The following is a 25,385-nucleotide window of genomic DNA, read 5'->3' on the forward strand; positions in this document are numbered from 1 at the left end:
TTCCTGATTGGCATTGTAAGTCAATATACAACATGTGTGGACTGCAACAGTTCAAGAAGGCAGCTTCTCACCACCTTCTTAAGGAAGGACAACAAGCTATTCCCACAAGTAAGTAAATAAAGTATCTTTCAGTGCAGCATCAGGAAAGATTTACATTTCACCTCAAACATTCTCTGGCAAAGAGCACCTTTCAGACCATTTTATTGCAAATGCGGATGAATCCAAATGATAAACTGGAAACCTGATTGTGTTTCACTGACTGTCCTGCTGCTCGGATCGGAATTATCAGCTGATCCCAGGCTGTGGGGCTAATTCTGATGAGACCAGACTCCAGTATGACCATAATAATGATAGGTGTCTGATATTTCTTTGATATTCCCTTTCTCCCTCCTGAACAACAGGCATTATCGTTATCAATCTGAACTCCGTGCTGATTTCACAAATCAGTGCCCAGTATTCTCTGTAGTTAGAATGGTTACAGAAATCCTCGAAGGAGTCACAGAAGAAAATTGATTCTGGTCAGACTCTAAAAGTTTTAAAATCAGGAGCAACAATAGAAATTTCTGATCATTTGAACAGAAACCATTTCCCTGAAGGTCCGCACTGGGTCTCAGGGTGTGTTGGTTGTAACTGCTGATCCTGTGTCTGATAATGCTTACGATGTATCATTTCAAAAGATTTTCTGATTTAGCAGGCTATTTTCAAACTAGACACCAGCAAGCAGTCACTTTTACATTTATTAAATCTTTACACACAGTTACATTTACTGAAGTGGACCACATGTCTCAGCAATTCTCAACAAGTCTCACTCATCTCCAGTACTGCCTTACACCCTGTCCTATTCAGACAGAAGTTCTGCTCCAGCATGCAGTCTCCAGCTTACAGTTAATCAAATTATTGCTTTCTGAAAGCTGCAAATTACTGCACCTTCAAAATGTATTCAGGTTACTGCACGGTCAAACATATCAAGAAATGGATCAGTAACACAATTAATAATCAATGAATCGAAGCTATTTTTATCCAACATGTAAAAGAACACAACTCTTCTCACATTAGGGTAACGATTCTTTCACAACAAGTTCATAACAGGATACATCTGTGACAAGCTTTGCATTTTGTGTCACAGTTTGATGATATCTGATGCACATGCTTTCACACCTTATATGAATATTTGCATACTGCAATTTAAACTTGCAATACAAACTATTACTCAGTACTTGTTATTAAAAATCAAGAAGAAAAAAAAAACTTAAAGCATGCATATTATTGTCTCATCAACAGGCCTACTCCCTACCACAACCTCCATCAACACTAATCTCACTCATTGGTCAGTGCACAGACTCTGAACTGGAGCAGAGGAAATGAGAGGATTTAATCGAGGGTTTTCAAACTGAAGAGGTGTCTTGATGGAGTCAATTATTTTTCCCTAATAGGAAGAGTCAGTCAAGGTAACAAATGATCATCAATAGTGACAAAGTGGGGAGAGAGATGAGGAGGAATTTTTGTCAAGTCGTTTGAACAAGGAGAAGGGAATGTAAATTAATTCCAATTTTTTTAAAGGAGAAGTGGGACCAATGTTTGACCCAGTGGCATCCACCTGTTGGTCAGGATGCAGAGTTAGCAGGATGAGTCTGTCAGGCTACTGAATTTGGCAACAGAATAGAATTGAACAAGAGGTTCCCAGAAGATTCATTTTTCAACATCAGTGCAAAACCAGAAATACGAAGGGACCAGACAAGTTCAGACTGAATAGTTAATATTGGGATTAGTCACTGGATAGAGTCAGTTAGACAATGGAGAATGGGAGAAACCATACTTCCCTGAATAAACATGAGTCCGAGAGGCTGACCATATATTGAAAAGCCCAGGTAAGTCAAAGTTACAAATCATACAGCACCAGATTATAGTCCAACAGGTTTATTGGGAAACACTAGCTATCGGAATGCTGCTCCTTCATCAGGTGGTTGTGGAGTATAAATCATATGATACAGAACTCATAGCAAAAGACTACAGTGTGATGCCACTGAAATGATATATTGAAAAAAATTGGATGGTTTGTTAAGTCTTTCATCTTTTCGAATGACCATGTTAGTTTTGGTTCTTTCATATGTAAATCCCAGAACTTTTTTAAAGCTATATTCTCAAGTTAGCTTTAACAATAAGTGCCATCTCAGCTTGAATACTGCATTGAAGGCATGAGGTTAAAGTCTGTTGGTGTCCCAATGTTCAGACTGATTCTATTTCTAAATTGGGATTTACAGGATCTTACATGGGGTTTGGCAGTTTTGAGCAAAATAAGATGTAATTCTGCAAGTACAAATTCATCCGACAAAATATTAGTGTGTGTGTGCAGGGCAGACAGAGTAAGTGTGAGCATGTGGATGTGTGTCTGTGGGGTGTGTGTGCGTGCATGTGTGGGGGTGTGCTTCTGTAATGGGGTATAAGTCTGACAGGGTTTGTGTGTGGGGGTGAGTGTGGGGATTATATGTGTGAGTGTATGAGAGAGGTGTGTGTGTGTTCAATATACAAGGTTCATTTGTTATTGGGAAGAGAAGCAAGGAATAGTAAGCAGCTGCAGGAGAAGGAGATGAGTCAAGGAGGGAGAAAAAAGCTTCACTCTCTACCTGACCAGACATTAGCCTTCTCAACCGTGATAAAATTAATCTGTACCTTCCAAAAAATAAATTGATATCAATGAAAGCCATGTGTATTAAACGAAACTGAGTGATTCGAGACCAGAGTTATTCACTTCACTTCTGGCATTGATGTCTTTTCCAGACTTGGTCACAAAATTGGGTTTTTCTGAGTGGAAAACACAAATGTCAAGTGAGAAAGCAATGATGACATACGGTCCAGTCTCTCCCCCAGTACCACAGGCCCACAGTTCATGCCGGTTTGGTGTATATTCAGCTGTAAAAATTGCAGAATGTGACTTCATATCTCAGGCCAAGGAGAACGAGATAGTGGGTGATTCTCCTGAATCAGTAGCTGTAAAAGGAAACATTTCCATCACACAGACATTTTACAACGTGGGAAAGTGACAAACAGGAATTCATAGATACAGCCAAATAAACAAAGAGACAGGTACACACACACATAAAAAATACAGGCACAGACAGTAACACAGATGCAGGACCGAAGCAGGCATGTATGCACTGTTCGAGACAGAAATGCAAACATACACTGACAGATACAGGGAGAAAAACAGACACAAGTATTTATAATTTTCACACTTACAATTTGCCAGATTATAAATGGATTTCTTCTTTCCTCCTATAAGAGACACAGAAAAAAACAGAACTTCAATTGTCTTTTCCTTACATCAGCCCCACACAAACCTACTGTTTATGCAAGGGGACATCAGTTACACGCTGTTCCCTCATCATTACCCACGTAAACTTACTATATGCTACATGGGAACTTTAGTTCCCAATTGCTCCCCAAACCCTCTTGGGTAATGTCCCTCAACTGTGGTGATATTTCAAGCTGCTCCTACCTGTCAGTGGCAGATCCTGTCCTGCTGTCTTCCCTCTCCTCCTCCAGACAACCATACCAACGACGATACCAATCAGAACGAGGACAGCAGCAACAATTCCAATATTCAAATGGTCATTTGTTCCCTGTAGAGATCTTGGAGACAGTTGGAATGCCTCAACTGTGGTGGGGTGACAATTGAGGAGGAGTTCAGTGTTCAATGAATAATCACAGTCACTGCTCATTCAGAAACAGCTGTACCAAGGATGAGCCTGCATCCTACGTTACAGTCTGTGATGTGATTGGCCGTCTGACTGGAGGGTGGTACTGGTTGGAAAGATGCGCTGTGACAGGGACTACACTTTTGTAATCCACTTTAGGGAGGGAGATAATTAAATGAAGATTGTTTTCTTTTTACAAACTTTGGAATTACTTGTCATTCCAAACTCCATTCTCGTCATCAATATGGGTGGTAAATCACCAGCCAACCTCACAATTAGTCCCCTTCCCGGTCACACAATTGATTAATCCACTTCGTAGTCCTCACAATCAATCACTTTGTGAAAGTAATGCGGGTTCAAAGGTTTCTAGGGGAGCAAAGAGGAGATGGCGTGATTATTCAAAGGACTTGTTAAAAGCCTGGAATGCTTGCTCTGTGGAATGAAGTGGGATAAGGGGTGCAGATTTCAGTGGGAAACCATTTAGGAAACATTGATTACAATATCTTGAGGTTAGGAGTGGCTCTGTGAAAGGCTACAGAAAAACTAAACAGGAAAATACTCACCTAAAGAAGGTTGAAAAGGGGGCTGGCCCAGGTGCATTTCTCAACATGAAGCAATTACAGAGCAGATGAGGAGGGGTAGGGCTGGTTATAGATGAAAAGAAGGGTTACCTTATGTAGACATAGGAGACATCTGATGTACTAAATAAGTATTTAAAATAGACCTTGACTGAAGGTGACACTATCAATGAAACAGTAAAGAAAGAGGCTGTGGGAGAATAAAATGGAATAAAAATAGATTGAGCGAAGGAACTGGGGTAAAGAGAATGGCAAGTCAAAAAATGGCTGAGGGATACAACGTAGGTTACTGAGGAATTGAAGGGTGAAGATTGCAGAGGCTCTGATCACTATCTTCCTATCTTCCTCATCTATGAGGGAGCTGTCAAAGGGTTGGAAAATCTCTAAGATAACACTCCAGAGGAGAGAGATGAACCTGGAAACTATTGACCAATCACTGTAACACCAGCAGCTGAATATCTCAGACAATAGAATAGGAAATGACAATTCAGACCCTTTGTATCTGTTCCACCATTTGATGAGATCCCAGGTGATCTGTATCTAAACTACTTCTTACTTAATACCTTTAACAATCCAAAACTCTATCGATATAAGATTTGAGATTAATTGAGCTCGGGTTGACTATGTCTTATAGAAGACAGCTCTGCACAGTGAAGAGAAGATTTTGAATGTCTCTCCTGGATAGGCAGACTCTGATTTGAAGGCCTTCTCCCTTTTCCTGGACTCCCTGACATGGAAAAGAAATCTGTTCCATCGACTTTATCAATAATTCCTTTAAGAATCCTAAAATACTCGATAAAATCACCATGAACTTACTCAGCCTCAGTGAAGATCAGTAAGTTTTCCTCATAATTAAACTTCTGAAATTGTGCAACATTTAGGTAAATCTGTGCTGAATTCCTTCCAACACCATTCTCGTTGTACCTTTCCAAAGGAGCAATGCCCAGAAGTGGACACAATTATACTCCAGACATGACCCTAACTATAGTTAAAACTATTAAATGAACACATGGTACCAGTCTTCCCAAAGAAAGCAGATGATTTAGTGACACTAGTTATGGAGACAAAAGTTATGGATAGAATAATGATAAATGGAAAGATGTATGAAAGACATTAGGTTTATTATTCATCTGGTCCAGATGGAATGTGTCAGAGATTATTGAAAGCTCATATACAAATGGCAGAAACATAGGTCACCATCTCTCAGTCTTCATTAGATACAGGTGAGATAAATGGAAGGGGTCGAGTCACTCCTGTTCCAGCATCATTCATTGAGGCAAGGATAAATCCAGGAAAGTACAGGGCAAGCAGTCCAACAGCAGGGGAAATCATCATCAGGGACAAAATCAACTTTCATTTGGAAAGGCATGGATTAATCGTACAAAACCATTATGGATTTATTCAAGGGACGTTATGCCTGATTAACTTAATGTAGCAGGGAAAGTTGACCAAGTTTGTGTGCAGCACATGTTATATATGTGGACTTGTTAAAGCATTCAACAAACTCGCAGAAGGGAGGCTTGTTAAGAAGATGCAGGCAAATGGAATTAAGGGATAAGAAATTAGCTTAGTGACAATGCAAAGATGGGGGTGAATAAAGGTCTTTCTGGCTGGAAGGTGGGTTGTAATAGTGTTCTCAAAGTAGCCCCGAACTATGAGTCTATTCCACTTTGCAAGTCTTTTTATATGTTTGTGGCTGAGAAGCTACCTGTCCATTAGTGTGTTGAAATAGCTGCACCAAAGGGTAAAACAGTGTGTAATTGACAGCTCAGTCTCTCAACAATTGTACCAATTACACAATTTGTTTTTTATAGATAAACAGCTGTTTCATTTTTAGTAGTTTCTGCTATGATGCTTTTGAAAGATCAGGATCCTTGTCATTTTTGTCGAGCTGCAGTGAAGGGAATTTCTTACAAATCAGTGATTGACTGCTTTATAAAATAGATATAGATGTACAAATATAGAGATTGTAGCGAGTGAATGAGCCATTATATTGCCACAGATTCACATGATGATATATAAGATCAGTGCGACAGTGGTGCATAGTTTAGAATTGGCAGCATGTGTGAAACCTTTTAACCTCATATTTCAATTTCACAGTGAAACTCCAGTCCCTCATCAGGCACTAGCCCCACAGTCTCTGACACACACCATCCCAAAGACCCTGACACAAACACATTGTCTCCCGCAGTCCCTAGCACACACACACACATTCTCCGCCACAGTGTCAGACACACACTGTCTCCTACAGTCATCCACATATACTCAATCCCCAAAAGTTGCGATTGCACTTACCCAACTGTCGGGTCTCCAACCCTTCACTGCTGTGTTCATACTGACAGGAATAGGTGGCTCTGTCCTCCAAGTTGATTACTGCCCATCTCCTGAATTGGTAAGTGCCATTGTGGTTGGGCAGAATGCCAGTAGAGTATGTCTCCCCGATTGGTCTGTCATTTTTTAGAAGAACGACTTCAATGTCGCGAGGGTAAAATCCCGTCACGAGACAGGACAGTTGGGCTGAATCAGTTGCTGATGCGGTATCCACAGTAAGGAACATCTGAGGAGCAACTGAGAAAGTGAAAGAGATCAGCGTCGCATAAGCGAGACACAGGGATTGATAAATATCCTTTCAAATTGGAGTTTAAACCAGATCCGAAGGAATCTTCAATACAACTTTAACCTGGGGTTAGACCCTGACGCCAAGGAATCATAAACTCCCTATAATCTGGACATTAGACCTTTCATCTAAAGATGAAATAATGAATATCATTCACTGCTCCCTAACAGGCTATCATCTCAATCTTAGCTCCCACCAAGTCCCACTTCTCAGACTCCATGACTCTCAATTGCCTGTTGTCACTCTCACTCCTGCTCACCTACCTTATTTTTAATTCACCTCTACACACTCAGTTGCCCCTCAACCTCAGTCTCCCCTCATTCACTCATCTCATACCCTCACTTTCATTCCGAAGTGGTGTTTAAGGATGTGATAGAGTGATAACGTCACTGGACGAGTGATTCAGAACACTAGACCAATTTGAGCAATAAATATTGGCCAAGCCACCAATGTCCACATCCCATGAATGAATTTTAAAAAACTCCCTCTCTCTCAGACATTCTGACACTCAGTTCTCCACCCAGCCCTCATCCCTCACACTCTCTCTCTCAATAATCTCCCCACCCCTTCCCCCTCACTCACTCACTCACTGGGTTTTAGCTCTCTCTTTCCCTGCTTCAAGTATGTTTTCAGCCACTCAATGCAGGTTCTCTCCAGGTAAGCCTTCCTCTGTAGATTCCTGGCTTTATCCTGGTCCCACTTGTTCTTGGTGATCAATCCCCAGGATACTGGGGTAACCCACACCATGTGCTCCTTGTCAAAGCTGATGTAGTCCTGGCCATCCCAGCCTTCCTGGTGAAATCCATTGCTTTTCCCGTCATCTTGGAGCTCACAACCGTGCATTATCTGGACCGTGTGGATCCCTGTCAATCAAGCACAGAGCCAATCAAAGATCATCGCACAGAGAACCCACTTACCCTGACCTATCGGTTAGCAGAGAGGGAGGTTTTCACCTTTCCAGTTCCTTCTATTCTCAAACACTCCAAATATTGAAAAGAAGGAAACAGACCAATCCTGTTCCATTTGGAACAATTCTGTTTAAAGGAAGGAGAATCCACACAGCAAGAGCCTCACATCAGTCACAGGCAAAATACTGAAACATATTATTATTAGGGACAAGGTAACAGGTTCATAATTTATTTACACAGAGTTAACATGCATTTATGACAGGGACATCATCTTTGACCAATCTACTTCAACTTCTCAAAGACATAATCAATATTGTAAATAAAAGGAGGAGCTAGTGAAGCTAGTATATAATATGGGAATTTCAAATCAGTTTTGATAAGGTGCCAGATATGACGTTATTCTAGAAAATAGTGATTGATGGGATTCAGCTTTGATGAATGGACCAAAAGCAGACAGTCAGTTTAAACTAGTCATATTGGTATTGGTGAGCTGTAGCTAGCAAGGGCCATGAAGGTCAGTACCCGAGACAAACCTAAAGACACAGACGTTGGTTTGGGACAGAGAAAAAGTGTGTGTGAGAGGGCAAGAACATTGCAATGTGGAGAAGCATTAAATTAGTTGAAAAACAGGAAAAGCAGAATTTGTTTGAATGGTGAGGGAGAGGGGAATGTTTGCAATCAGAGGAATCTCGATATTCCGTATTTGTCGAATCACAGGATCATTACAGCATTGAAGGGTAACTAAGTCATGGAGGTAGAAAGCAAGGAAACAGATCATGCCAACCAAATAACTAAAATTAATCTAGTCCCTTTTGCCAGCATTAGGCCTATATTCCTCTGAACCATTCGTTTTCATATGCTTTTAAATGTTGCAATTGTGCCAGCCTCTGGCTCTGGCAGGTCATTCTATACACACACCACTGTTATGAAACTGAAGGCATGTATTGTACCTGAAAGAGAGAGAGTGAATGCTGGTCTGAACTGAGAGCTTACAAGCAGCTGTGCATATGATGAGATGGCAGTCCCAGAGTGTGCTGGAAAATTGAAAATATGTGACATTTGGCCGTGAAAGGGATTTCTGACTTTGGTTGGTTAAATTCGAATTGTTATCAAAACAGCAATCACTTTAAATTATCACCCACGATACTAAAACCCAATCAATTATGATTTTCTTGTTTTGCTAACCTAGAACATGGAACATAGAAAAGTACAGCACAGAACAGGCCCTTTAGCCCACAATGTTGTGCTGAGGATTATTCCTAATCGAAAATAAAAAAAAACCTAACTTCTGAACCCCTCGATTCACTGCTGTCCATGTGCATGTCCAGCAGATGCTTAAATGTCTCTAATGACTCTGCTTCCACAACCAACACTGGCAATGTATTCAATGCATTCACAACTTTCTGTGTAAAGAATCTACGTCTGATGTCTCCTCTATACTTTCCTTCTAACACCTTAAAGCTATGACCCCTCATGCCAGTGAATCCAGTCCTGGGGAAAAATCTCTGGCTAACAAATCTATCCATGCCTCTCATTACCTTGTATACCTTGTTTGGATCACCTCTTTTCCTTCTTCTTTCTAGAGAGAAAAGTCCAAGCTTAGTCAACCTCTCTTCGTAAGACAAGCCTTCCAGTCCAGGCAGTAAACCTTTGCACCCTCTCCAAAGCCTCTGTATCTTTCCTATAATAGGGCAACTAGAACTGGACACAATATTCCAAGTGTGGTCTCACCAGGGTTTTGTAGACCTCGCGGCTCTTAAACTCAATCTCCCTGTTAATGAAAACCAAAACACCGTTTGCTTTCTTAACAACCCTATCCACTTGGATGACAACTTTGACGGATCTATGCACTTGAACACCAAGATCCCTTCCTTCCACCAAGAATCCTGTCTTTAATCCTATATTCAGCGTTCAAGTTCGACCTTCCAAAATGCATCACTTTATATTTATCCAAGTTGAACTCCATCTGCCATTTCTCAGCATAGCTCTGCATCCTGTCTATGTCGCACTGCAGCCTGCAATAGCCCTCGATAATATCAACAGTACCTCCAACCTTTGTGTCATCGGCAAATTTACCAAGGCACCCCTCAACCTCCTCATCCAAGTCATTTATAAAAACTGCAAAGAACAGAGGCCAAAGAACAGAGCCCTGTGGGACACGACTCACCACTGACCTCCAGGCAGAATACTTTCCATCTATAAGCACTCTCTGCCTTCTGTCAGCCAGCCAATTCTGAATCCAGACAGCCAAATCTCCCTGTATCCCATACCTCCTAACTTTATGAATGAGGCTACCGTGGGAACCTTATCAAATGCACTGCTGAAGTCCACATACACCACATTCACTGCTCGACCTTCGTCAACCTGTGTCATCAACATCAAACCATTGAGACGATCTGATGTTGGGGGGCATTTAAAACGAGCCAAAAGAAGCCAAACCAATGTCTTGTATAGCCACAATATGCATCCTAACTCCTGTACTTAACCTTCTGACCAGTAAAGTCAAGCGTGCCAAAAGCCTTCCTCACCATCCTGTCTACCTCTGACTCCACTTTCAAGAAACTACGAGCCTGCACTCCCTTCGTTCAGCAATGCTCCCTAGGACCTTACTGTTACGGTGTACAAGTCCTGCCTTGATGTGCCCTATCAAAATGTAGCACCTCACATTTATCCAGATTAAACTCCATCTATCACGCCTCAACATTTGTAACTGTGCTAGCTTGTACAACAGTGACTCAGCAGTGCTAACCTACCCACAGATTCAGAGATGAAATGGCAGGGGAATGAAACAGAAATGAGTAGGAATGGAGAGACATCAAGGGTTGGAGAGAATAGACAGACACAAGGAATGGGGGCAATAAAGCTACACAGAGGATGGAAGACTACAGAGACGTGGAGGATGGGAGTAATAAAGAGATGGGAGAATGGGTGATAACAGAAAAAACTGAGGTATCAGGTGTGGAAGTGGGTAATAGGCAGGCATATGGAGCCAGATGGAGGGTTGGTCTCACCTCCACTCTGGTTGGTGTGGTTTAAGGCTGTCTGAATATTGGTCAGCCCGATGTGCTCAGAGCTCCTCAGGATCTGAGTCTGCTGTTCCCAATACTCAGGGCCCTGACACTCTGCCATCCATCGTTGCCGAGGGATCACTTTGCGAAGATCACTGTCGTAGTAATCAATTGGGATATCATCGACATAACCAACAGCCAGAAACTCTGGCAAACCAGAAATTGGGGTCATTGCAGTGTAGAAATACCGGAGGGAATGAGAGCCTGAAACAGGGAGAGGAGGAGGAGGAGAGAGAGGAAGATATCAGGACATGAACCTCAAAAACATTGCAGAGCTCCTTGCAAATAAACTCTGACAGAGAATCCCCTGTACATAAATCCCAGAGCTCCCTGTAAATAAACCCCGACACATAGCCCCCATAAGTAAACCCTAAAATACAGAGCCGCCTGTAAATAAAACTAGACAGTGCACTAGTTCTCACAGTATTTATTAAAGTATGTTTTTGTTGTCCAAAACTCTGGAGAACTGCTTTCTGTTGTGGGCACTCCATCTTCATAAGGATAGATTGGTTGAAGTGTATATCTCAAACAGACAGATACTGAGTTTTGAACAAGTTGCAAAGACCTGGCTTGTATTCCAGTGAAAACAGTTTCAACTCTACTGTTGTCAGAATAATGAATGGACTCTCAAACCTGTAGCATTTGCCTGCACCTGTGTTTTTGTTTTTGCCACTGTTTCCCTATTATTTACTTATCTATGCTGTTTAACTATGTGATCCGCCTGTATTGCTCGCAAGACAAAGTTTTTCACTGTGCCTCGGTGCAATTAACAATACATGCAATTCAATTCATTTCAGTTACAGCATGATCTCATTGAGATGATGAGACTATTTAAAGGATTTAATTGCAAAGAGATCTTTTTGAAGTGACAGTGTTGCAAATGCATGGCTTAATTGTCAAACTGTAGCTGAGCTCTTTCTCCAGCCTGAGACTGAATGCACTCTCTGACACCATTACTCACTGAGGTTTAATGTCCCAGTACCAAGCCTGACACTGCAAACCTGCTTGAGCCAATTACCCACTGATTAAGGGTTAATGCCTCAATAGCCAGTAATATGCTCTCTGAAAGGGCAGTGCTTGTCACTGGCCACCCGGGTGTTTTCCTATCTTCCTGGTGGTGGAAATTGAATAAAGATTGGTGCACTTTGTGTCTTTCACTGTGTCTCACACCTGCACACACACACCATGGGTGCTGGGGATAAAATAAGCACTACCGCACTTAGGGAAAAAAAAAGCTCTCTGACTCCAGTACCAACCTGCATAGACCACTCCACACAGAGAGACCAGCACTGAGAAACGGACCATTGCAGCTTCCTTTAACAGTTTGGAATAAATAATTTACGAGGAATCTTTTCCAAGGAACTGTGTTCCCTGTCGAGTTCAGACCGGGTGATTCCTGTGCTCTTGTCCACTTCAGATCGGGTGATTCCTGTGCTCTGTGAGCAGTCTCCTGTCTTATGTGATAATGTAACCTGAAAGGCACACAAGTAGCTTTAAGGGCTGCTCCACAGACCTGGTCCCTGCAGATACAGGAAACCACAACACTATTAATTGCAACGTAAGTGTGCTCAGGCAAAATGTAAACAGCGTGAAGTTTGGTGGAGAGACTAATGGCTCAATAAGGTTAATTGCCTGGGAGGTGGCAGCAGCTAAGAGTATTGCTAATTATCTGAGAATTTGGACTGTGTGTCATTTTTTAAGCACAGACGGGTAGATTAGGACAGGGATCATAGATCATAGAATCCCGACAGTGTGGAAACAGGCCCTTCGGCCCAGCAAGTCCACCCCAACCCATCCTCCTATTGCTGTACATTTACCTCTTACTAAACCGACACATGCTTGAACACTATGGACAATTTTATATGGCCAATTCACCCAACCTGCACATCTTTTGACTGTGGGAGGAAACCTGAACACCTGGAGGAAACCCAGATTATCACATGGAGAATGTGCAAACTCTGCACAGTCACCCAAATCTGGAATTGAACCCAAGTCCCTGGCGCTGTGAAACAACAGTGCTAACCACTGAGCCACCATATCTCCAAAAGATCCTAGAATATTTGCAGATCCTATTTTTCACACTGAGAACATGGGACTAGGGTTGAAAGGAAGTGAAAGGGAGAGCGAAACTGCCATGATGGAGCCCAGATTGAAATTCCTATTCTCCACTTGATTCACTTTCAATCTAAAAAAGGTGGGAATGACTATCCATTCACAAGGGACTGGCCTGAAGATAGATTATGGAGGGACTAAGTTGGGCTTTAGGATCTTCCTGCAGCTGAGTGAGTTTGAGCCTCAGCAAAGACAGCTATCTGATGAAGGGCTTGGTTCCAGAGGAGAACAGCCTGTCCACAACAGCGAGGAATCTGCCCCAGGGGAAGTGTGAAGACAGCAGGATGAACAATGAAGGGGGTGGAATGTGAATGAGGAAATGGTGTAAAAGAGAGGCAAAGAGCAGTGAGGGAAGGAAATGGAGGAAGGAGAGGGGATGGGGCTAGACTAAGGCCAATGAGTGTGCTATTTTCTATCTTATTCCATGAATCAGTTAGGTGATGTAACTTTTTTTTATCTGTTATTTCTCCAATTTTGTATCTAAGATTGTACCATTAGGAGCCCTCCCTCCACATTATTACCATTACGAGCGACATTGCAAACTTTTCACTGTATTCTTGTACTTGAGAACAGGTGACAATTAACCTAATTCTAAAGTAATTGTACAGAGACTGAAGGAGGACTGATGGGGTTGTGAATGGGGAGGGAATTGGAGGGCCATTCTGAAGAAGGGTCAAGGGACCCAAAATGTTAAACTCTGCCTTCTCTCATTATTTATAGATGATGTCAGAGATGCTACATTTTTCCAAACATTTCTGTTTTTTATTTGTTTTCCAGCATTTGCAGATTTTTTTTTATTTGGAGGGGGAGGCGAGAAGAAATCACATTCCTACAGCCTTTTGCAGGGACGCACCTCCTCGTCCAGCACTGTCCATGTCACAGCCGTTCGGGCTCCCGAATGCTGAGCGCCCACGGCCACTGCGCGGCACAGAACTACAACCCCCGGCAGGCATCGCGGACCATCTCCCCTGATTCCACACAGCCGCCACTCAATGCGCAGGTGCTGGGCCCACGTGCGGTATGGGTAATGTAGTTCGGAGCGGAGTTGTGAGAGGTTTGGATGAATTGAGCCGAGTCTCTGTGGAGGGGGACGTTTTCTGGGCTTGGGGCTGCAGTTCAGTCATGTTTGAGGAGATGGTCGTCCTTTCCTCCATCAATCACAGGAAGGTAGTTCCAGAAAAAAAATCTAAATACAAAACCGAAGGTGTGGCCTGAGAAACTCAGCAGGTCTGGCAGTATTTGTTAAGGGAAAACAAAGTTAACGTTTCAGGGTTAATGGGAGTGCCTCAAAGTGAAAGGCAAAGGAAGTGTTTATGGTGACAAGAACAGATATAGATGTGTCTTCTTTCCAGAGATGCTGCCAGACCGACTTGGGTTTCTCCAGCAATTTCTGATTTTGTTATCACAAAGTGTACCTGTTTATGGTGGCTGTTAGTAATAGAAAATATGTTCGAAAAAACAATTTCCAATGAACAGCTGACACTGGAAATCGGGAACTAAAACAGGAATGGGAAAACTCAGCAGTTCTGGTCACATCTGTAGAGAGAGAGAGTCGAGAGTGTGGTGCTGGAAAAGCACAGCAGGTCAGGCAGCATCCGAAGAGCAGCAGAATCAACGTTTCGGGCAAGAACCCTTCATCAGGAATGAGGTTTGTGGGCCGAGGGGGTAGAGAGATAAATGGGAGGGAATTGGGGCTGAGAGTGCGGGGAGTGGATAGGTGGGAAGAAAGATGGACAGGTCATGAGGGCGATGCGGGGTTGAAAGATTGGAACTGAGATAAGGTGAGGAGAGGGGAAATGAGGAAACTAGTGAAGTCCATATTGACACTGTGTGGTTGGAGGATCCCAAGGCAGAAGATGAGGCGTTCTTCCTTCTCCTGTCAGGTGGTTACGGTGTGGTGATGGAGGAGGCCCAGGACCCGCATGTCCTTGGCAGAATGGAAGGGGAAGTTGAAGAATTTGGCCATGGGACAGTGGGGTTGGTTGGTGTTGGTGTCCCAGAGATATTCTCTGAAACATTCTGCAAGTAGACGTCCTGTCTCCCCAGTGTACAGGGGACTGCCTCGGGAGCAACGGATACAGCAAATGACGTGTGGAAGTCCAGGAAAAACTCCGACGGATGTGGAAGGCTCCCTTGGGGGAGGTGTGGGTGCAGGTTTTGCAATTCCTATGGTGGCGGGGAGGTTGCTGGGAGGGGAGGGGAGGGGAGGGTGGATTGGTGGGGGGTGTGGACCTGACAAGGGATTTGTGGAGGGAATGGTCTTTACAGAAATCAAATCGGGTTGAGGAGAGAAATCTCTGGTGGTAGGGTATGTTTGTAGATGGCAGAAATGGCGAAGGATGATGCGATGTATACAGAGGTTGGTGGGTTGAAAGGTGAAGACCCGGGGGTGAGGGTTCTGTCCTTGTTGCGTTGGGAAGGGTGGGGTTTGAGGGCGGAGGTGTGAGAAGGTGGATGAGATGTGCTGGAGGGCATCATTGACCACGTGGGAGGGAAAATTGCGATCTTTGAAGGAGGCGTTCATCTGGTGTGTTCTGTGGTGGAACTGTTCCTCCTGGGAGCAGATGCGGCGAAGGTGAAGGAATTGGGAATAAGGGATAGCATTTTTACAGGAGGCCATTGACCACGTGGGAGGGAAAATTGCGATCTTTGAAGGAGGCGTTCATCCGGTGTGTTCCGTGGTGGAACTGTTCCTCCTGGGAGCAGATGCGGCGAAGGTGAAGGAATTGGGAATAAGGGATAGCATTTTTACAGGAGGCACGGTGGGAGGAGGTGTAGTCCAGGTAGCTGTGGCAGTTGGTGAGTTTGTTGAAGATATCCGAATTGAGTCGGTCACCGTTGATGGAGATGGAGAAGTCCAGGAAGGTGAGGGAGGTGTCCAAGATGGTCCAGGTGAACTTCAGGTCAGGATGGAATGTATTGGTGAAGCTGATGAACTGTTCAACCTCCTCATGGGAGCATGAGGCAGCGCCGATACAGTCATCAATGTCGCAAAGGCAAATGTGGAGAATGGTGCCAGTGTAACTACAGAAGATGGACTGTTTCACATAACCGACAAAGAGACAGGCATAGCTGGGGCCCATGGCTACCCCTTTTGGCTGGAAGAAGTGGAAGGGTTCAAAGGAGGAGTTTTTGAAAGTGAGGACCAGTTCAGACAGACGAATGCGAGTGAAGGTGGAAGAATACTGGTGGGGATGCCAGGTGAGGAAGAAAGTTAGGGTTTGGAGGCCTTTGTCATGGCAGATGGATGTATATAGGGACTGGATGCCTTTGGTGAAGATGAGACATTGGGGGCCAGGGAAACAAAAGTCTTGGAGGAGGTGGAGGGTGTGGGTGGTGCCCCGAACACATGTGAAGAGTTCCTGGAAAAGGAGGCTAGCACAGTATCAAGGTATGTGGAGATGAGTTCGGCGGGTTGGAACAGGCTGAGACAATGGGTCGGCCGGGCCAGTCAGGTTTGAGAGTCTTCGGTCAGAGGTAGAGCTGGGCAGTGCAGAGAAAGCAGAGTTCTGAAGAAGGGTCACTGTACTCGAACAGTTAACTTTGCTTTCTACTCACAGATGCTACCAGATCTGCTCAGTTAGCCTGGAAATTGTGTCAGCGCTGCTTAGATTAGACCCATGAAAACAGGACACTGGGCTGGAAGAGTTGTCAATATTGACCTACACGCTTGAAAGTTTTTGAACTCAGTGTTGAGAGCTGAATCTATAAAGTGCCCAATACTAGGGACTAATTGTCCAGCTTATTGTGGGTGTGACTGGAACACTATCCCGGGAAGGTGATTGTGATGGCTGAAGAGTCTGCCACCACAGTGGTCTGGTCAGGACGGCGAGCAGGAGGGTGCCATTCTCTCTGACCATACTGAACAAGTGATTAACATGTAATTGGCAGCAGTTTTGAGAAAGTGTCACTCGACTCAAAACATTAACTGCAATTTCTGTTGACAGACTGCTGAGCTTTGCCAGCAATTTGTTTTGTTTGTGATTGACAGTGAGTTTGGAGGTGGGAGAAAGTGTTTCTTGTTTCTCATCCGTTCGACAGTGGGAACAGTCTCTCCCTGTGTTCTATACAACAGCTGCAATAAGTGAGGTTTTATTCAGATGGGACAATGACCAGTTTAAATCTCCGCCTGATCTGCTGCTCAAAGTCACCTCCATTTCCCCGGTCAGTTTCCCAAGTTTCAGGAAACTCATGTTGCTCCAGAAATATTTGGATTGACTGTGAGAGACGTCAATCAGAGAGCCCACCCACTCTGCACATTGGCTGCTCTTTTGAGGGCTGGTTCATGTGCCATTGCCTGTCTTTTCTAATTAACATGGTCTTTTCAGACTCAAAATCATCCTCATCCAACATGCTATTTACTCTGCTCCTTTGAATCCCTCCACTCCCCGTCGCTAATAGTTTACAGTTTCCCTTAAGAGAATTAGCAAATCTTCCCGCGACAATATTGATCTTTTTCAGTACAAGTGAAAGCCATCCTTTTTCAACAGGCCTTTTTTGCCCCAGAAGAGATCCCAATGATCCAAGAAATGCCACCATGGCATTTCACATCATCCATCTCTGACACTTTGCTTCCTTTCCTTGATCTCTCCCTCTCCATTTTAGGAAATAAACTGTCCTTTGCCAACCACTACCTCCCATAGCTACCTTGACTACAGCCCTTCACACCCACCTTCTGTAAGAATTCCATCCCATTATCCCAGATCCTTCACCTACATCATGTATGATTGGACATATATCCTTCCAAAAACAGCTCTGCTGACATAGCTTCCTTCTTCCATAACCATGCCTTCCCACCCACTGTGTTAACAGGGCCCTCAAACATATTTCACCTGTTACCAAAGCCTCCACCCTTGCCCCTTACCATCACTCACAACAGTATGATAGGGTCCCCCTTGTTCTCAGTTTTCGTCATCGCACAAGCCTCCGCATTCAAAGAACCATCATCTGCCATTTCAGACAAGTACAGCAGCTCACCAAGCACATCTTTCCCACATTTGCCTTGCCTGCATTTCAAAGATTCTAGATCAGTGGTGCTGGAAGAGCACAGCAATTCAGGCAGCATCCGAGGACAGGCAAAATCGACGTTTCAGACAAAAGCCCTTCATCATTATTCCTGATGAAGGGCTTTTGCCCGAAACGTCGATTTTGCCTGTCCTCGGATGCTGCCTGAATTGCTGTGCTCTTCCAGCACCACTGATCTAGAATCTGGTTTCCAGCATCTGCAGTCATTGTTTTTACCTGCATTTCAAAGAGATGATTCCCTCCAGAACATGGACACGACCCCCCTTTCCATGTAACTGCAGGAAGTGCCACACCTGCCGCTTCACCTCCTCCCTGCTCACCATCCAAGCGCCTGAACAGTCTTTCTAGGTGAAGCAGCATTTCACCTGTACCTCCTCCAATCTGGTCTATTGCATTCGCTGCAACCAATGCCGCCTACTCTACATTCGAGAAACCAAATGCAGACTGGGAAATTGCTTGGCGGAGCACCTTCAGTCTGTGCGCAAGCATGACCCTGACTTTCCCATTGCCAATGATTTTCACACAGCATCCCACTCACATTCCCACTTGTCTGTCCTCGGCATGCTGCAATGCTCCAGCAAATCACAGCAAACTGGAGGACCAACATCTGAACTTCAGACAAGACACCTTACAATCTTCTGGACTTCATATTGAGTTCAACACCTTCAGATTTCTTCCCCTTACTTTAAGCTTTACTTGTTGCATTCTCTGTCATCATGTCCTCGCGCCTCTCCCCCCAACTCCAGTGGGACTCTGTGTTCTTTCCCGATTGGCAGCTGGGCATAAATATTCTGCCATTTTCACATTCCGATCACTTTATCTGAACGATCAACATCCTTTCTCCTCTCACACTCCAATAGCCCTCATGCTGCCACTGTAGCATAAATACTGTCCCCTAGACACTTCGTCAGCTCTGATCAAAAATCATCCAGACTTGAAATGTTAGCTTGCCTTCTCTCCACGGATGCTGCCTGACCCATTGTGATTCCCAGCATTTTTTGTTTTCAGGATTGATTCCAGCATCTGCAGCAATTTGCTGGTTACTATTTCTGAGATTCTTTATTTTCTACTCTTGTACCTAACCGCTTATTCTGCAAAGCCTTCATCGTTTCTTTAACTATGTTATGCCTACCAATGTGTGCAACAACTTCTGGTTTCTCAATCTCCCCTTTAACAATATACTTCAAACATTTTGAGACATTCTTAATCCTGGGATTATGAAAGCAGCATACCATCTTGGACACACGCTCCTGTAGAATTTTCTGTCTATATCCTTGACAGAAGAGTCCCTCATAACAATCATTCCTTTACATTTTGTCAAACCCTGTCTAACATAAGATTTAATCTTAGTGCCCAAGTTCTGACTGTCTCTTCTTTTTTCCTCTGAGAGTCTATCCTTTGCAACAGCATCCAAACTGAGTATCTCAGAGAAATAGCCACCGCAGACTTCTGAACCATCTTCTTACCTTTCCTGACAGTCATCCGTCGATCTGATTGATCCTGATGTGTAACCACATCTCTAAATCTACTAGACATCTAACTCTGTGTCTCTTGTAAGCCCTCAATAATTTTAAACCGAAAAAGCAGTTTATGATAGCACCTCATATATAAACTACCTTTCAGTATTTCGGCATTATATCATATAACACTAACCTGCACGACCTATTAGTTATTACAAAACCACTGACCATATTATTAGATTAGATTAGATTACTTAGTGTGGAACCGACCCTCGAAGAACAACCCACCCAGACCCAGTCCCCTACATTTACCCCTTCACCTAACATGTGGGCGGCACGGTGGCACAGTGGTTAGCAGTGCTGCCTCACAGCGCCAGAGACCCAGGTTCAATTCCCGCCTCAGGCGACTGACTGTGTGGAGTTTGCACATTCTACCTGTGTCTGCGTGGGTTTCCTCTGGGTGCTCCGGTTTCCTCCCACAGTCCAAAAATGTGCAGGTTAGATGAATTGGCCATGCTAAATTGCCCATAATGTTAGGTGAAGGGGTAAATGTAGAGAAATGGCTCTGGGTGGGTTGCGCTTTGGCAGATTGGTGTGGACTTGTTGGGCCGAAGGGCCTGTTTCCACACTGTATGTGATCTAATCTAACTACATGGCCAATTCACCGAATATCTCATTCCCAAACTCAGGTTGGCATTGAACATGTTTTCACTGCCCTGTTTGGTTCATCTTTCAGGGTCCTGATTGGTTACTCAGTCAGAATATTCAGTTTGAATTTGTTTACGCAACAGAGAAATGGAAGGTCAAAAGAAATCACTGATTTAACCAAAGTGTGTCAGTTCAGGAAATCAGCTCAGAGAAAAAACAATCGCTCTGAAGCGGAAGGGAAAATGTTAGTGAAAGAATTATGGAGAAACGAGATGTGGAAATTTTTGGAAATTGCTTAAGTAATTTTTGGCATTTTTTAGGTTGATTTAATGGAATCAGTGGCGGGGGTGGGGGGGAGATCTACAGAAATCACTGCAGGAAACTACAGGAATTACAAGGGATGATGCTCAGAACAAAGATAAAAGAAAATTGCAGCACAGGAACAGGCTCTTCAGCCCTCCAAGTCTGCACTGATCCACATCCTCTATCTAAACCTGTTGCCTCTGTTCTAAGTTTATATATAAGGTGTATCCCTCTACCCCCTGCCCATTCAAGTATCTGTCTCGATACATCTTAAATGACACTATCGTGCCCACCTCTACCACCTCCACTGGCAATATGTTCCAGGCACCCACCACTCTCTGCTTAAAGAACTTTCCAGGCATATCTTCCCTAAATAATTTCCGCTGTCTCACTTTGAACTCGTGACCTCTAGTAATTGAGTCCTCCACTTTGGGAAAAAGTTTCTTGCTATACCTCTCATGATTTTGGAGACCTCAATCAGGTCCCTCCTGAACCTTTGTCTTCCAAATGAAAATAATTCTAATCTATTCAATCTCTCTTCATAGCTAGCACCCTCCACACCAGGCAACGTCCTGGTGAACCTCCTCTGCACCCCTCCAAAGCATCCACATCCTTTTGCTAATGTGGCAACCAAAACTGCATGCAGTATTCCAAATGTGGCTGAACTAAAGTCGTATACAGCTGTAGCATGATCTGCCAGCTCTTTTACTCAATACCCAGTCCGATGAAGGAAAGCATGCCATATGCCTTCTTAACCACTCTATTGACCTGCTTTGCGACCTTCAGGGAACAGTGGATCTGAACACCCAGATCTCTCTGTACATTAATTTTCCCCAGGACTTTTCCATTTACTGTATAGTTTGCTCTTGTATTGGATCTTCCAAAATGCATCACCTCACATTTGCCCAGTTTGAACTCCATCTGTAATTTCTCTGACCAACACTGGAATCTATCATTTTTCTGCTGTATTCTCTGACAGTCCCCTTCACTATGTGCAACTACATCAATCTTAGTGTCTTCTGTGAATTTGCTAATCAGACCACCTATACCTTCCTCCAGATCATTTATGTGTATCACAAACAACAGTGGACCCAGCATGGAACCCTGTAGAACACCACTGGTCACGGGTCCCTCACAGGTCACAGGCCACTACTACTATCTCCTGTTTATCCATTTAGCTAGTACACCCTCGACCCTATTCGATTTCACTTTTTCCATCAGCCTCCCATGGGGAACCTTATCAAACACCTTATAGAAGTCCATGGGTTTGCCATCTACAGCCCTTTGCTCATCAATCAACTTTGCCACTTCCTCGAAGAATCCTATTAAGTTGGTAAGACACAATCTTCCCTGCACAAAACCATGTTGCCTCTCTCTGAGAGGCCCATTTTCTTCCAAATGGGAACAGATCCTATCCGCTCAGTATCTTCTCCAGAAGCTTCCCTCCCACTTACGTCAGACCCACTGGTCTATAATTTCCTGGTTTGTCCCGACCCTTCTTAATCAAGGGAACAACATTAGCAATTTTCCAGTGCTTCGGGGCCTCAACCGTGTTCAAGGATGCTGCAGATATCTGTTAAGCCCCAGCTATTTCCTCTTTTGCTTCCCTCAGCAATATGGCATAGATCCCATCTGGACCTGGGAACTTGTCCACATTAATGTCTTTTAGAATATCTAACACTGCTTCCCTCCTTATGCTAACTTGCTGAGAGTAATCAAACATCTATCCCTAACCTCAACATCCGTCATGTCCCCATGTATTTAGGAATAAGAGTGATCTCCACCAAGTTCTGCAATTACAACCCCATTTTTCAGATGCTAGATTAGCAACCATCACTCTGATATTAGTAAACCTTTCAGAATTTATGAACAATAAACTCACCATTTGACAAACTCCAAATATGACAATGTTCCTAGATTCTGAAAACTGACCTATAAGCAATGGACAAATATTCTGTATTTTTAATATGGATAATAATATGAAAAATATAGAACAATGAGCAGAAGCAGAAGTTGCTGGTAAAACTCCGCAGGTTAGGTAGCATTTGTGGAGAGCAAACAAAGTTAACATCGCAGGTCCCACGACCCTTCTGCAGAACTTAATTCTCCATGAGCCTATGTCAGAGTGTGTGTGCCCTCCATAGGTCCAGGATGTAAAATCCAGGATTGTGGTGCACTCCTTCCGAGCATGCCCTGTACCTGGAGACCTGACCAAACCAACCAATTATTCAGCTCTGAGTCTGCGGTTCAAACCCTTCGCCTCGCTGGTGAATTTACCAAGGAAGTCAAAAGGACACGTTGACTATAAAACTTCACCAACAGATTATTGATATTTTATGGGCCATTAACATGCAGATTTATCTGGTCGGACAACAATAGACATCGGACACTAAAAAGCTGTGTCCACAACTTCCATATCACCGTGACCATTTAAAGCGGGGTTCACACAAAATAATCCAAAATTTCACTCCATTCACACAAAAGTATTCCAATAATTCGTATGAAAATATTTTTTAGACGGTAATATCCTAACGTCAACATTTATCAGATCTGTCCCAAAATCTTGTGAAAACCCAACATCTCCAAAATTTCTCCGACATTGCAGCAAAAACTCACATTTGGTGAGAAAACGTTGGAGAGACGTTCTCAAGAAGTGCCTTCCTGTGTTTTATGGAGGAATGGACAGGCCATCTCCTCAAACATGACTGAATTGCAGCCCCAAGCCCAGAAAGCTCCCCCTTCATCCTGAGGTTGTTTAAAACCTCCATAGGGTCTCTGCTCAATTCATGCAAACTTTCCACAATCCCGCTTCGAACTACATTACCCATAATGCATATGGGCATCGCGCCTGCGTAGTGACGAAAGAGGCATGCAATCAGAGGAGAATCACCCGCGATGCCTAACGGGAGTTGTAGTTCTGTTCCACACATGAAAGGCTGTCGCCGACCGTTCGAAAATTCGAATCTGAGGCCGTGACGTGAACAGTGCTGGTGTTGGAGATTTGCGCCTGTAAATGGCAACCCCTCGTGGCGGAATCCGGGATCGCAGCCTTTTCACCAGCCTAAAACAAGCCAGCTGTACTCCACTAGGAGAAAGTGGGGACCGCAGATCAGGGTCAAAAAGTGTGGTGCTGGAAAAGCACAGAAGGTTAGCTAGCATCGAGGAGCAGGACAGTCGACGTTTCGAGCATAAGCTCTTCATCAGTAATGTGTGTTCAGTTGCTTGGAGGGCACATCATTGTAGACAAAAAAGAATTGCAGATGCTGGATTCCGAGGTAGACAAGCAGGAGGCTGGAAGAACACAGCAAGCCAGGCAGCATCAGAAGGTGGAGAAGTCAACGTTTCGGGTATAACCCTTCTTCAGGACTGAAACGATGAATATGGGTCCCTTTTCAAAACATTATCATCTCGTCATGGGTCCCGTTTCAAAACATTATCATCTTGTCATGATCATATTCCAGTTTATGAGACCTTGATGTGCCATTATTCTTCATTATAACAGTGATCATATATCAACCTTATCTTTATTTGCAGTAAGTTGTGTTTTGATGCCCTGTTAAAGTTTTATGTGTATTCCATCCAATTTGATTCACTGCAAGTGAAATCTAAAAAACGGCTGGAGACACTGGATACTGCAAAGGCAATGGGCCCTGATAACATTCCGGCAATAGTACTGAAGATGTGTGCTCCAGAACTTGCCACTTCCATAGCCAAGCTCTTCCAGTACAGTTACAACGCGGGTGTCTATCCGACAATGTGGAGAATTGCCCAGATATGTCCTATACCAAAAAAGCTGGACAAATCCAACCTGGCCAATTACCGCCCAATCAGTCTACTATCCATTATCAGTAAAGTGATGGAAAGGTTCATCAACAGCGCTATCAAGCATCACGTGCTCAGCAACAATCTGCTCAGTGATGCCCAGTTTAGGTTTCGCCAGGGTCACTCAGCTCCTGATCTCTTTACAGCCTTGGTTCAAAAATGGACAAAATTGCTGAATTCCAGAGGTCAGGTGAGAGTGACAGCCCTTGACATCAATACAGCATTTGATTGAGTACGGCATCAAGGATCTCTGGCAGAACGGGAATCAATGGGTATTAGAGGCAAACACTTCGCTGGTTAGAGTCATACCCGGCACAAAGGAAGATGGTTGTGGTTGTGGGGCTTCAGGACATCTCAGCTTCAGCACATCTCTGCAGGAGTCCCTCAGGGTAGTGTCCTCGGCCCAACAATCTTCAGTTGCTTCATCAATGACCTTCCCTCTGTCATAAGGTCAGAAGTGGCCATGTTCACCAATTATTGCAGTGTTCAGCAGCATTCGCCAGTCCTCAGATAGTGAAGCAGTCCATACTCAAATGCAACAAGATCTGGATAATATCCAGGCTTGGGCTGACAAGTGGCAAGTAACATTCGTGCCACACAAATGCCAGACAATGACCATCACCAATAAGAGACACATTAACCACTGCCCCTTGACATTCAATGGTATTACCATCACTGAATTCCCCCACTGTCAACATCCTTAGGGTTACCATTGACCAGAAACTCAACTGGACTCCTCACATCACAGTGGCTACAAGAGCAGGTCAGAAACTAGCGAGACCATGGTTCCTGAAGAAGGGCTTATGCCCGAAACGTCGATCCTCCTGTTCCCTGGATGCTGCCTGACCTGCTGCGCTTTTCCAGCAACACATTTCCAGCTCAGTAACTCACCTCCTGACACCCCAAAAATTTATCCACCATCTACAAGGCACAAGTTAGGAGTGTGATGGAATACTCCCCATTGCCTGGATGGGTGCAGCTCCAATAACACTCAAGAAACTTGGCACCATCCAGGACAAACCAACCCACTTGACTGGCACCACATCTACAAACATTCAATCCCTCCACCACCTCGGTGCTCAGTTGCAGAAGTATGTACTATCTACAAGACGCACTGCAGAAATTCACCAAAGATCCTTAGACAGCACT

At 43.9% G+C, this 25,385-nt stretch overlaps 1 protein-coding gene across 5 annotated transcripts; it reads right to left on the reverse strand.

Annotated features, from left to right (window-relative positions):
- Positions 1-2,423: 2,423 nt before the first annotated feature.
- LOC122541611 (H-2 class I histocompatibility antigen, Q9 alpha chain-like) lies at positions 2,424-23,199 on the reverse strand. 5 transcript variants are annotated; one of them, XM_043678491.1, is made up of 9 exons: positions 23,031-23,199; positions 22,297-22,346; positions 12,123-12,338; positions 10,810-11,070; positions 7,481-7,753; positions 6,569-6,841; positions 3,497-3,655; positions 3,238-3,273; positions 2,424-2,988 (listed from the first exon to the last, which is right to left on the reverse strand). In XM_043678491.1, exons 3-9 carry the CDS (start codon positions 12,169-12,171, stop codon positions 2,942-2,944), a joined length of 1,098 nt encoding a protein of 365 aa, XP_043534426.1. In that variant the 5' UTR covers positions 12,172-12,338; positions 22,297-22,346; positions 23,031-23,199; the 3' UTR covers positions 2,424-2,941. The 5 variants fall into 5 exon arrangements, with proteins under 5 accessions (XP_043534426.1, XP_043534428.1, XP_043534431.1 ...); XM_043678493.1 differs by lacking the exon at positions 22,297-22,346; XM_043678496.1 differs by lacking the exon at positions 3,497-3,655.
- Between the last annotated feature and the right edge of the window lie 2,186 nt (positions 23,200-25,385).

The sequence above is a fragment of the Chiloscyllium plagiosum genome, chromosome 37, assembly GCF_004010195.1.
Source record: "Chiloscyllium plagiosum isolate BGI_BamShark_2017 chromosome 37, ASM401019v2, whole genome shotgun sequence".
Classification (NCBI taxonomy): Eukaryota; Metazoa; Chordata; class Chondrichthyes; order Orectolobiformes; family Hemiscylliidae; genus Chiloscyllium; species Chiloscyllium plagiosum.

What these genes read in the sequence shown, in the direction of transcription:
- LOC122541611 (XM_043678493.1), bottom strand. Translation starts at nt 12,171, where the DNA reads ATGGTCCGTTTCTCAGTGCTGGTCTCTCTGTGTGGAGTGGTCTATGCA. An exon ending in CCACACCAACCAGAGTGGAG is followed by an intron (nt 7,754 to 10,809) that starts GTGAGACCAACC and finishes CTTGATTGACAG; the next exon opens with GGATCCACACGGTCCAGATA. An exon ending in CATTTATAATCTGGCAAATT is followed by an intron (nt 2,989 to 3,237) that starts GTAAGTGTGAAA and finishes TTCCTTTTACAG; the next exon opens with CTACTGATTCAGGAGAATCA.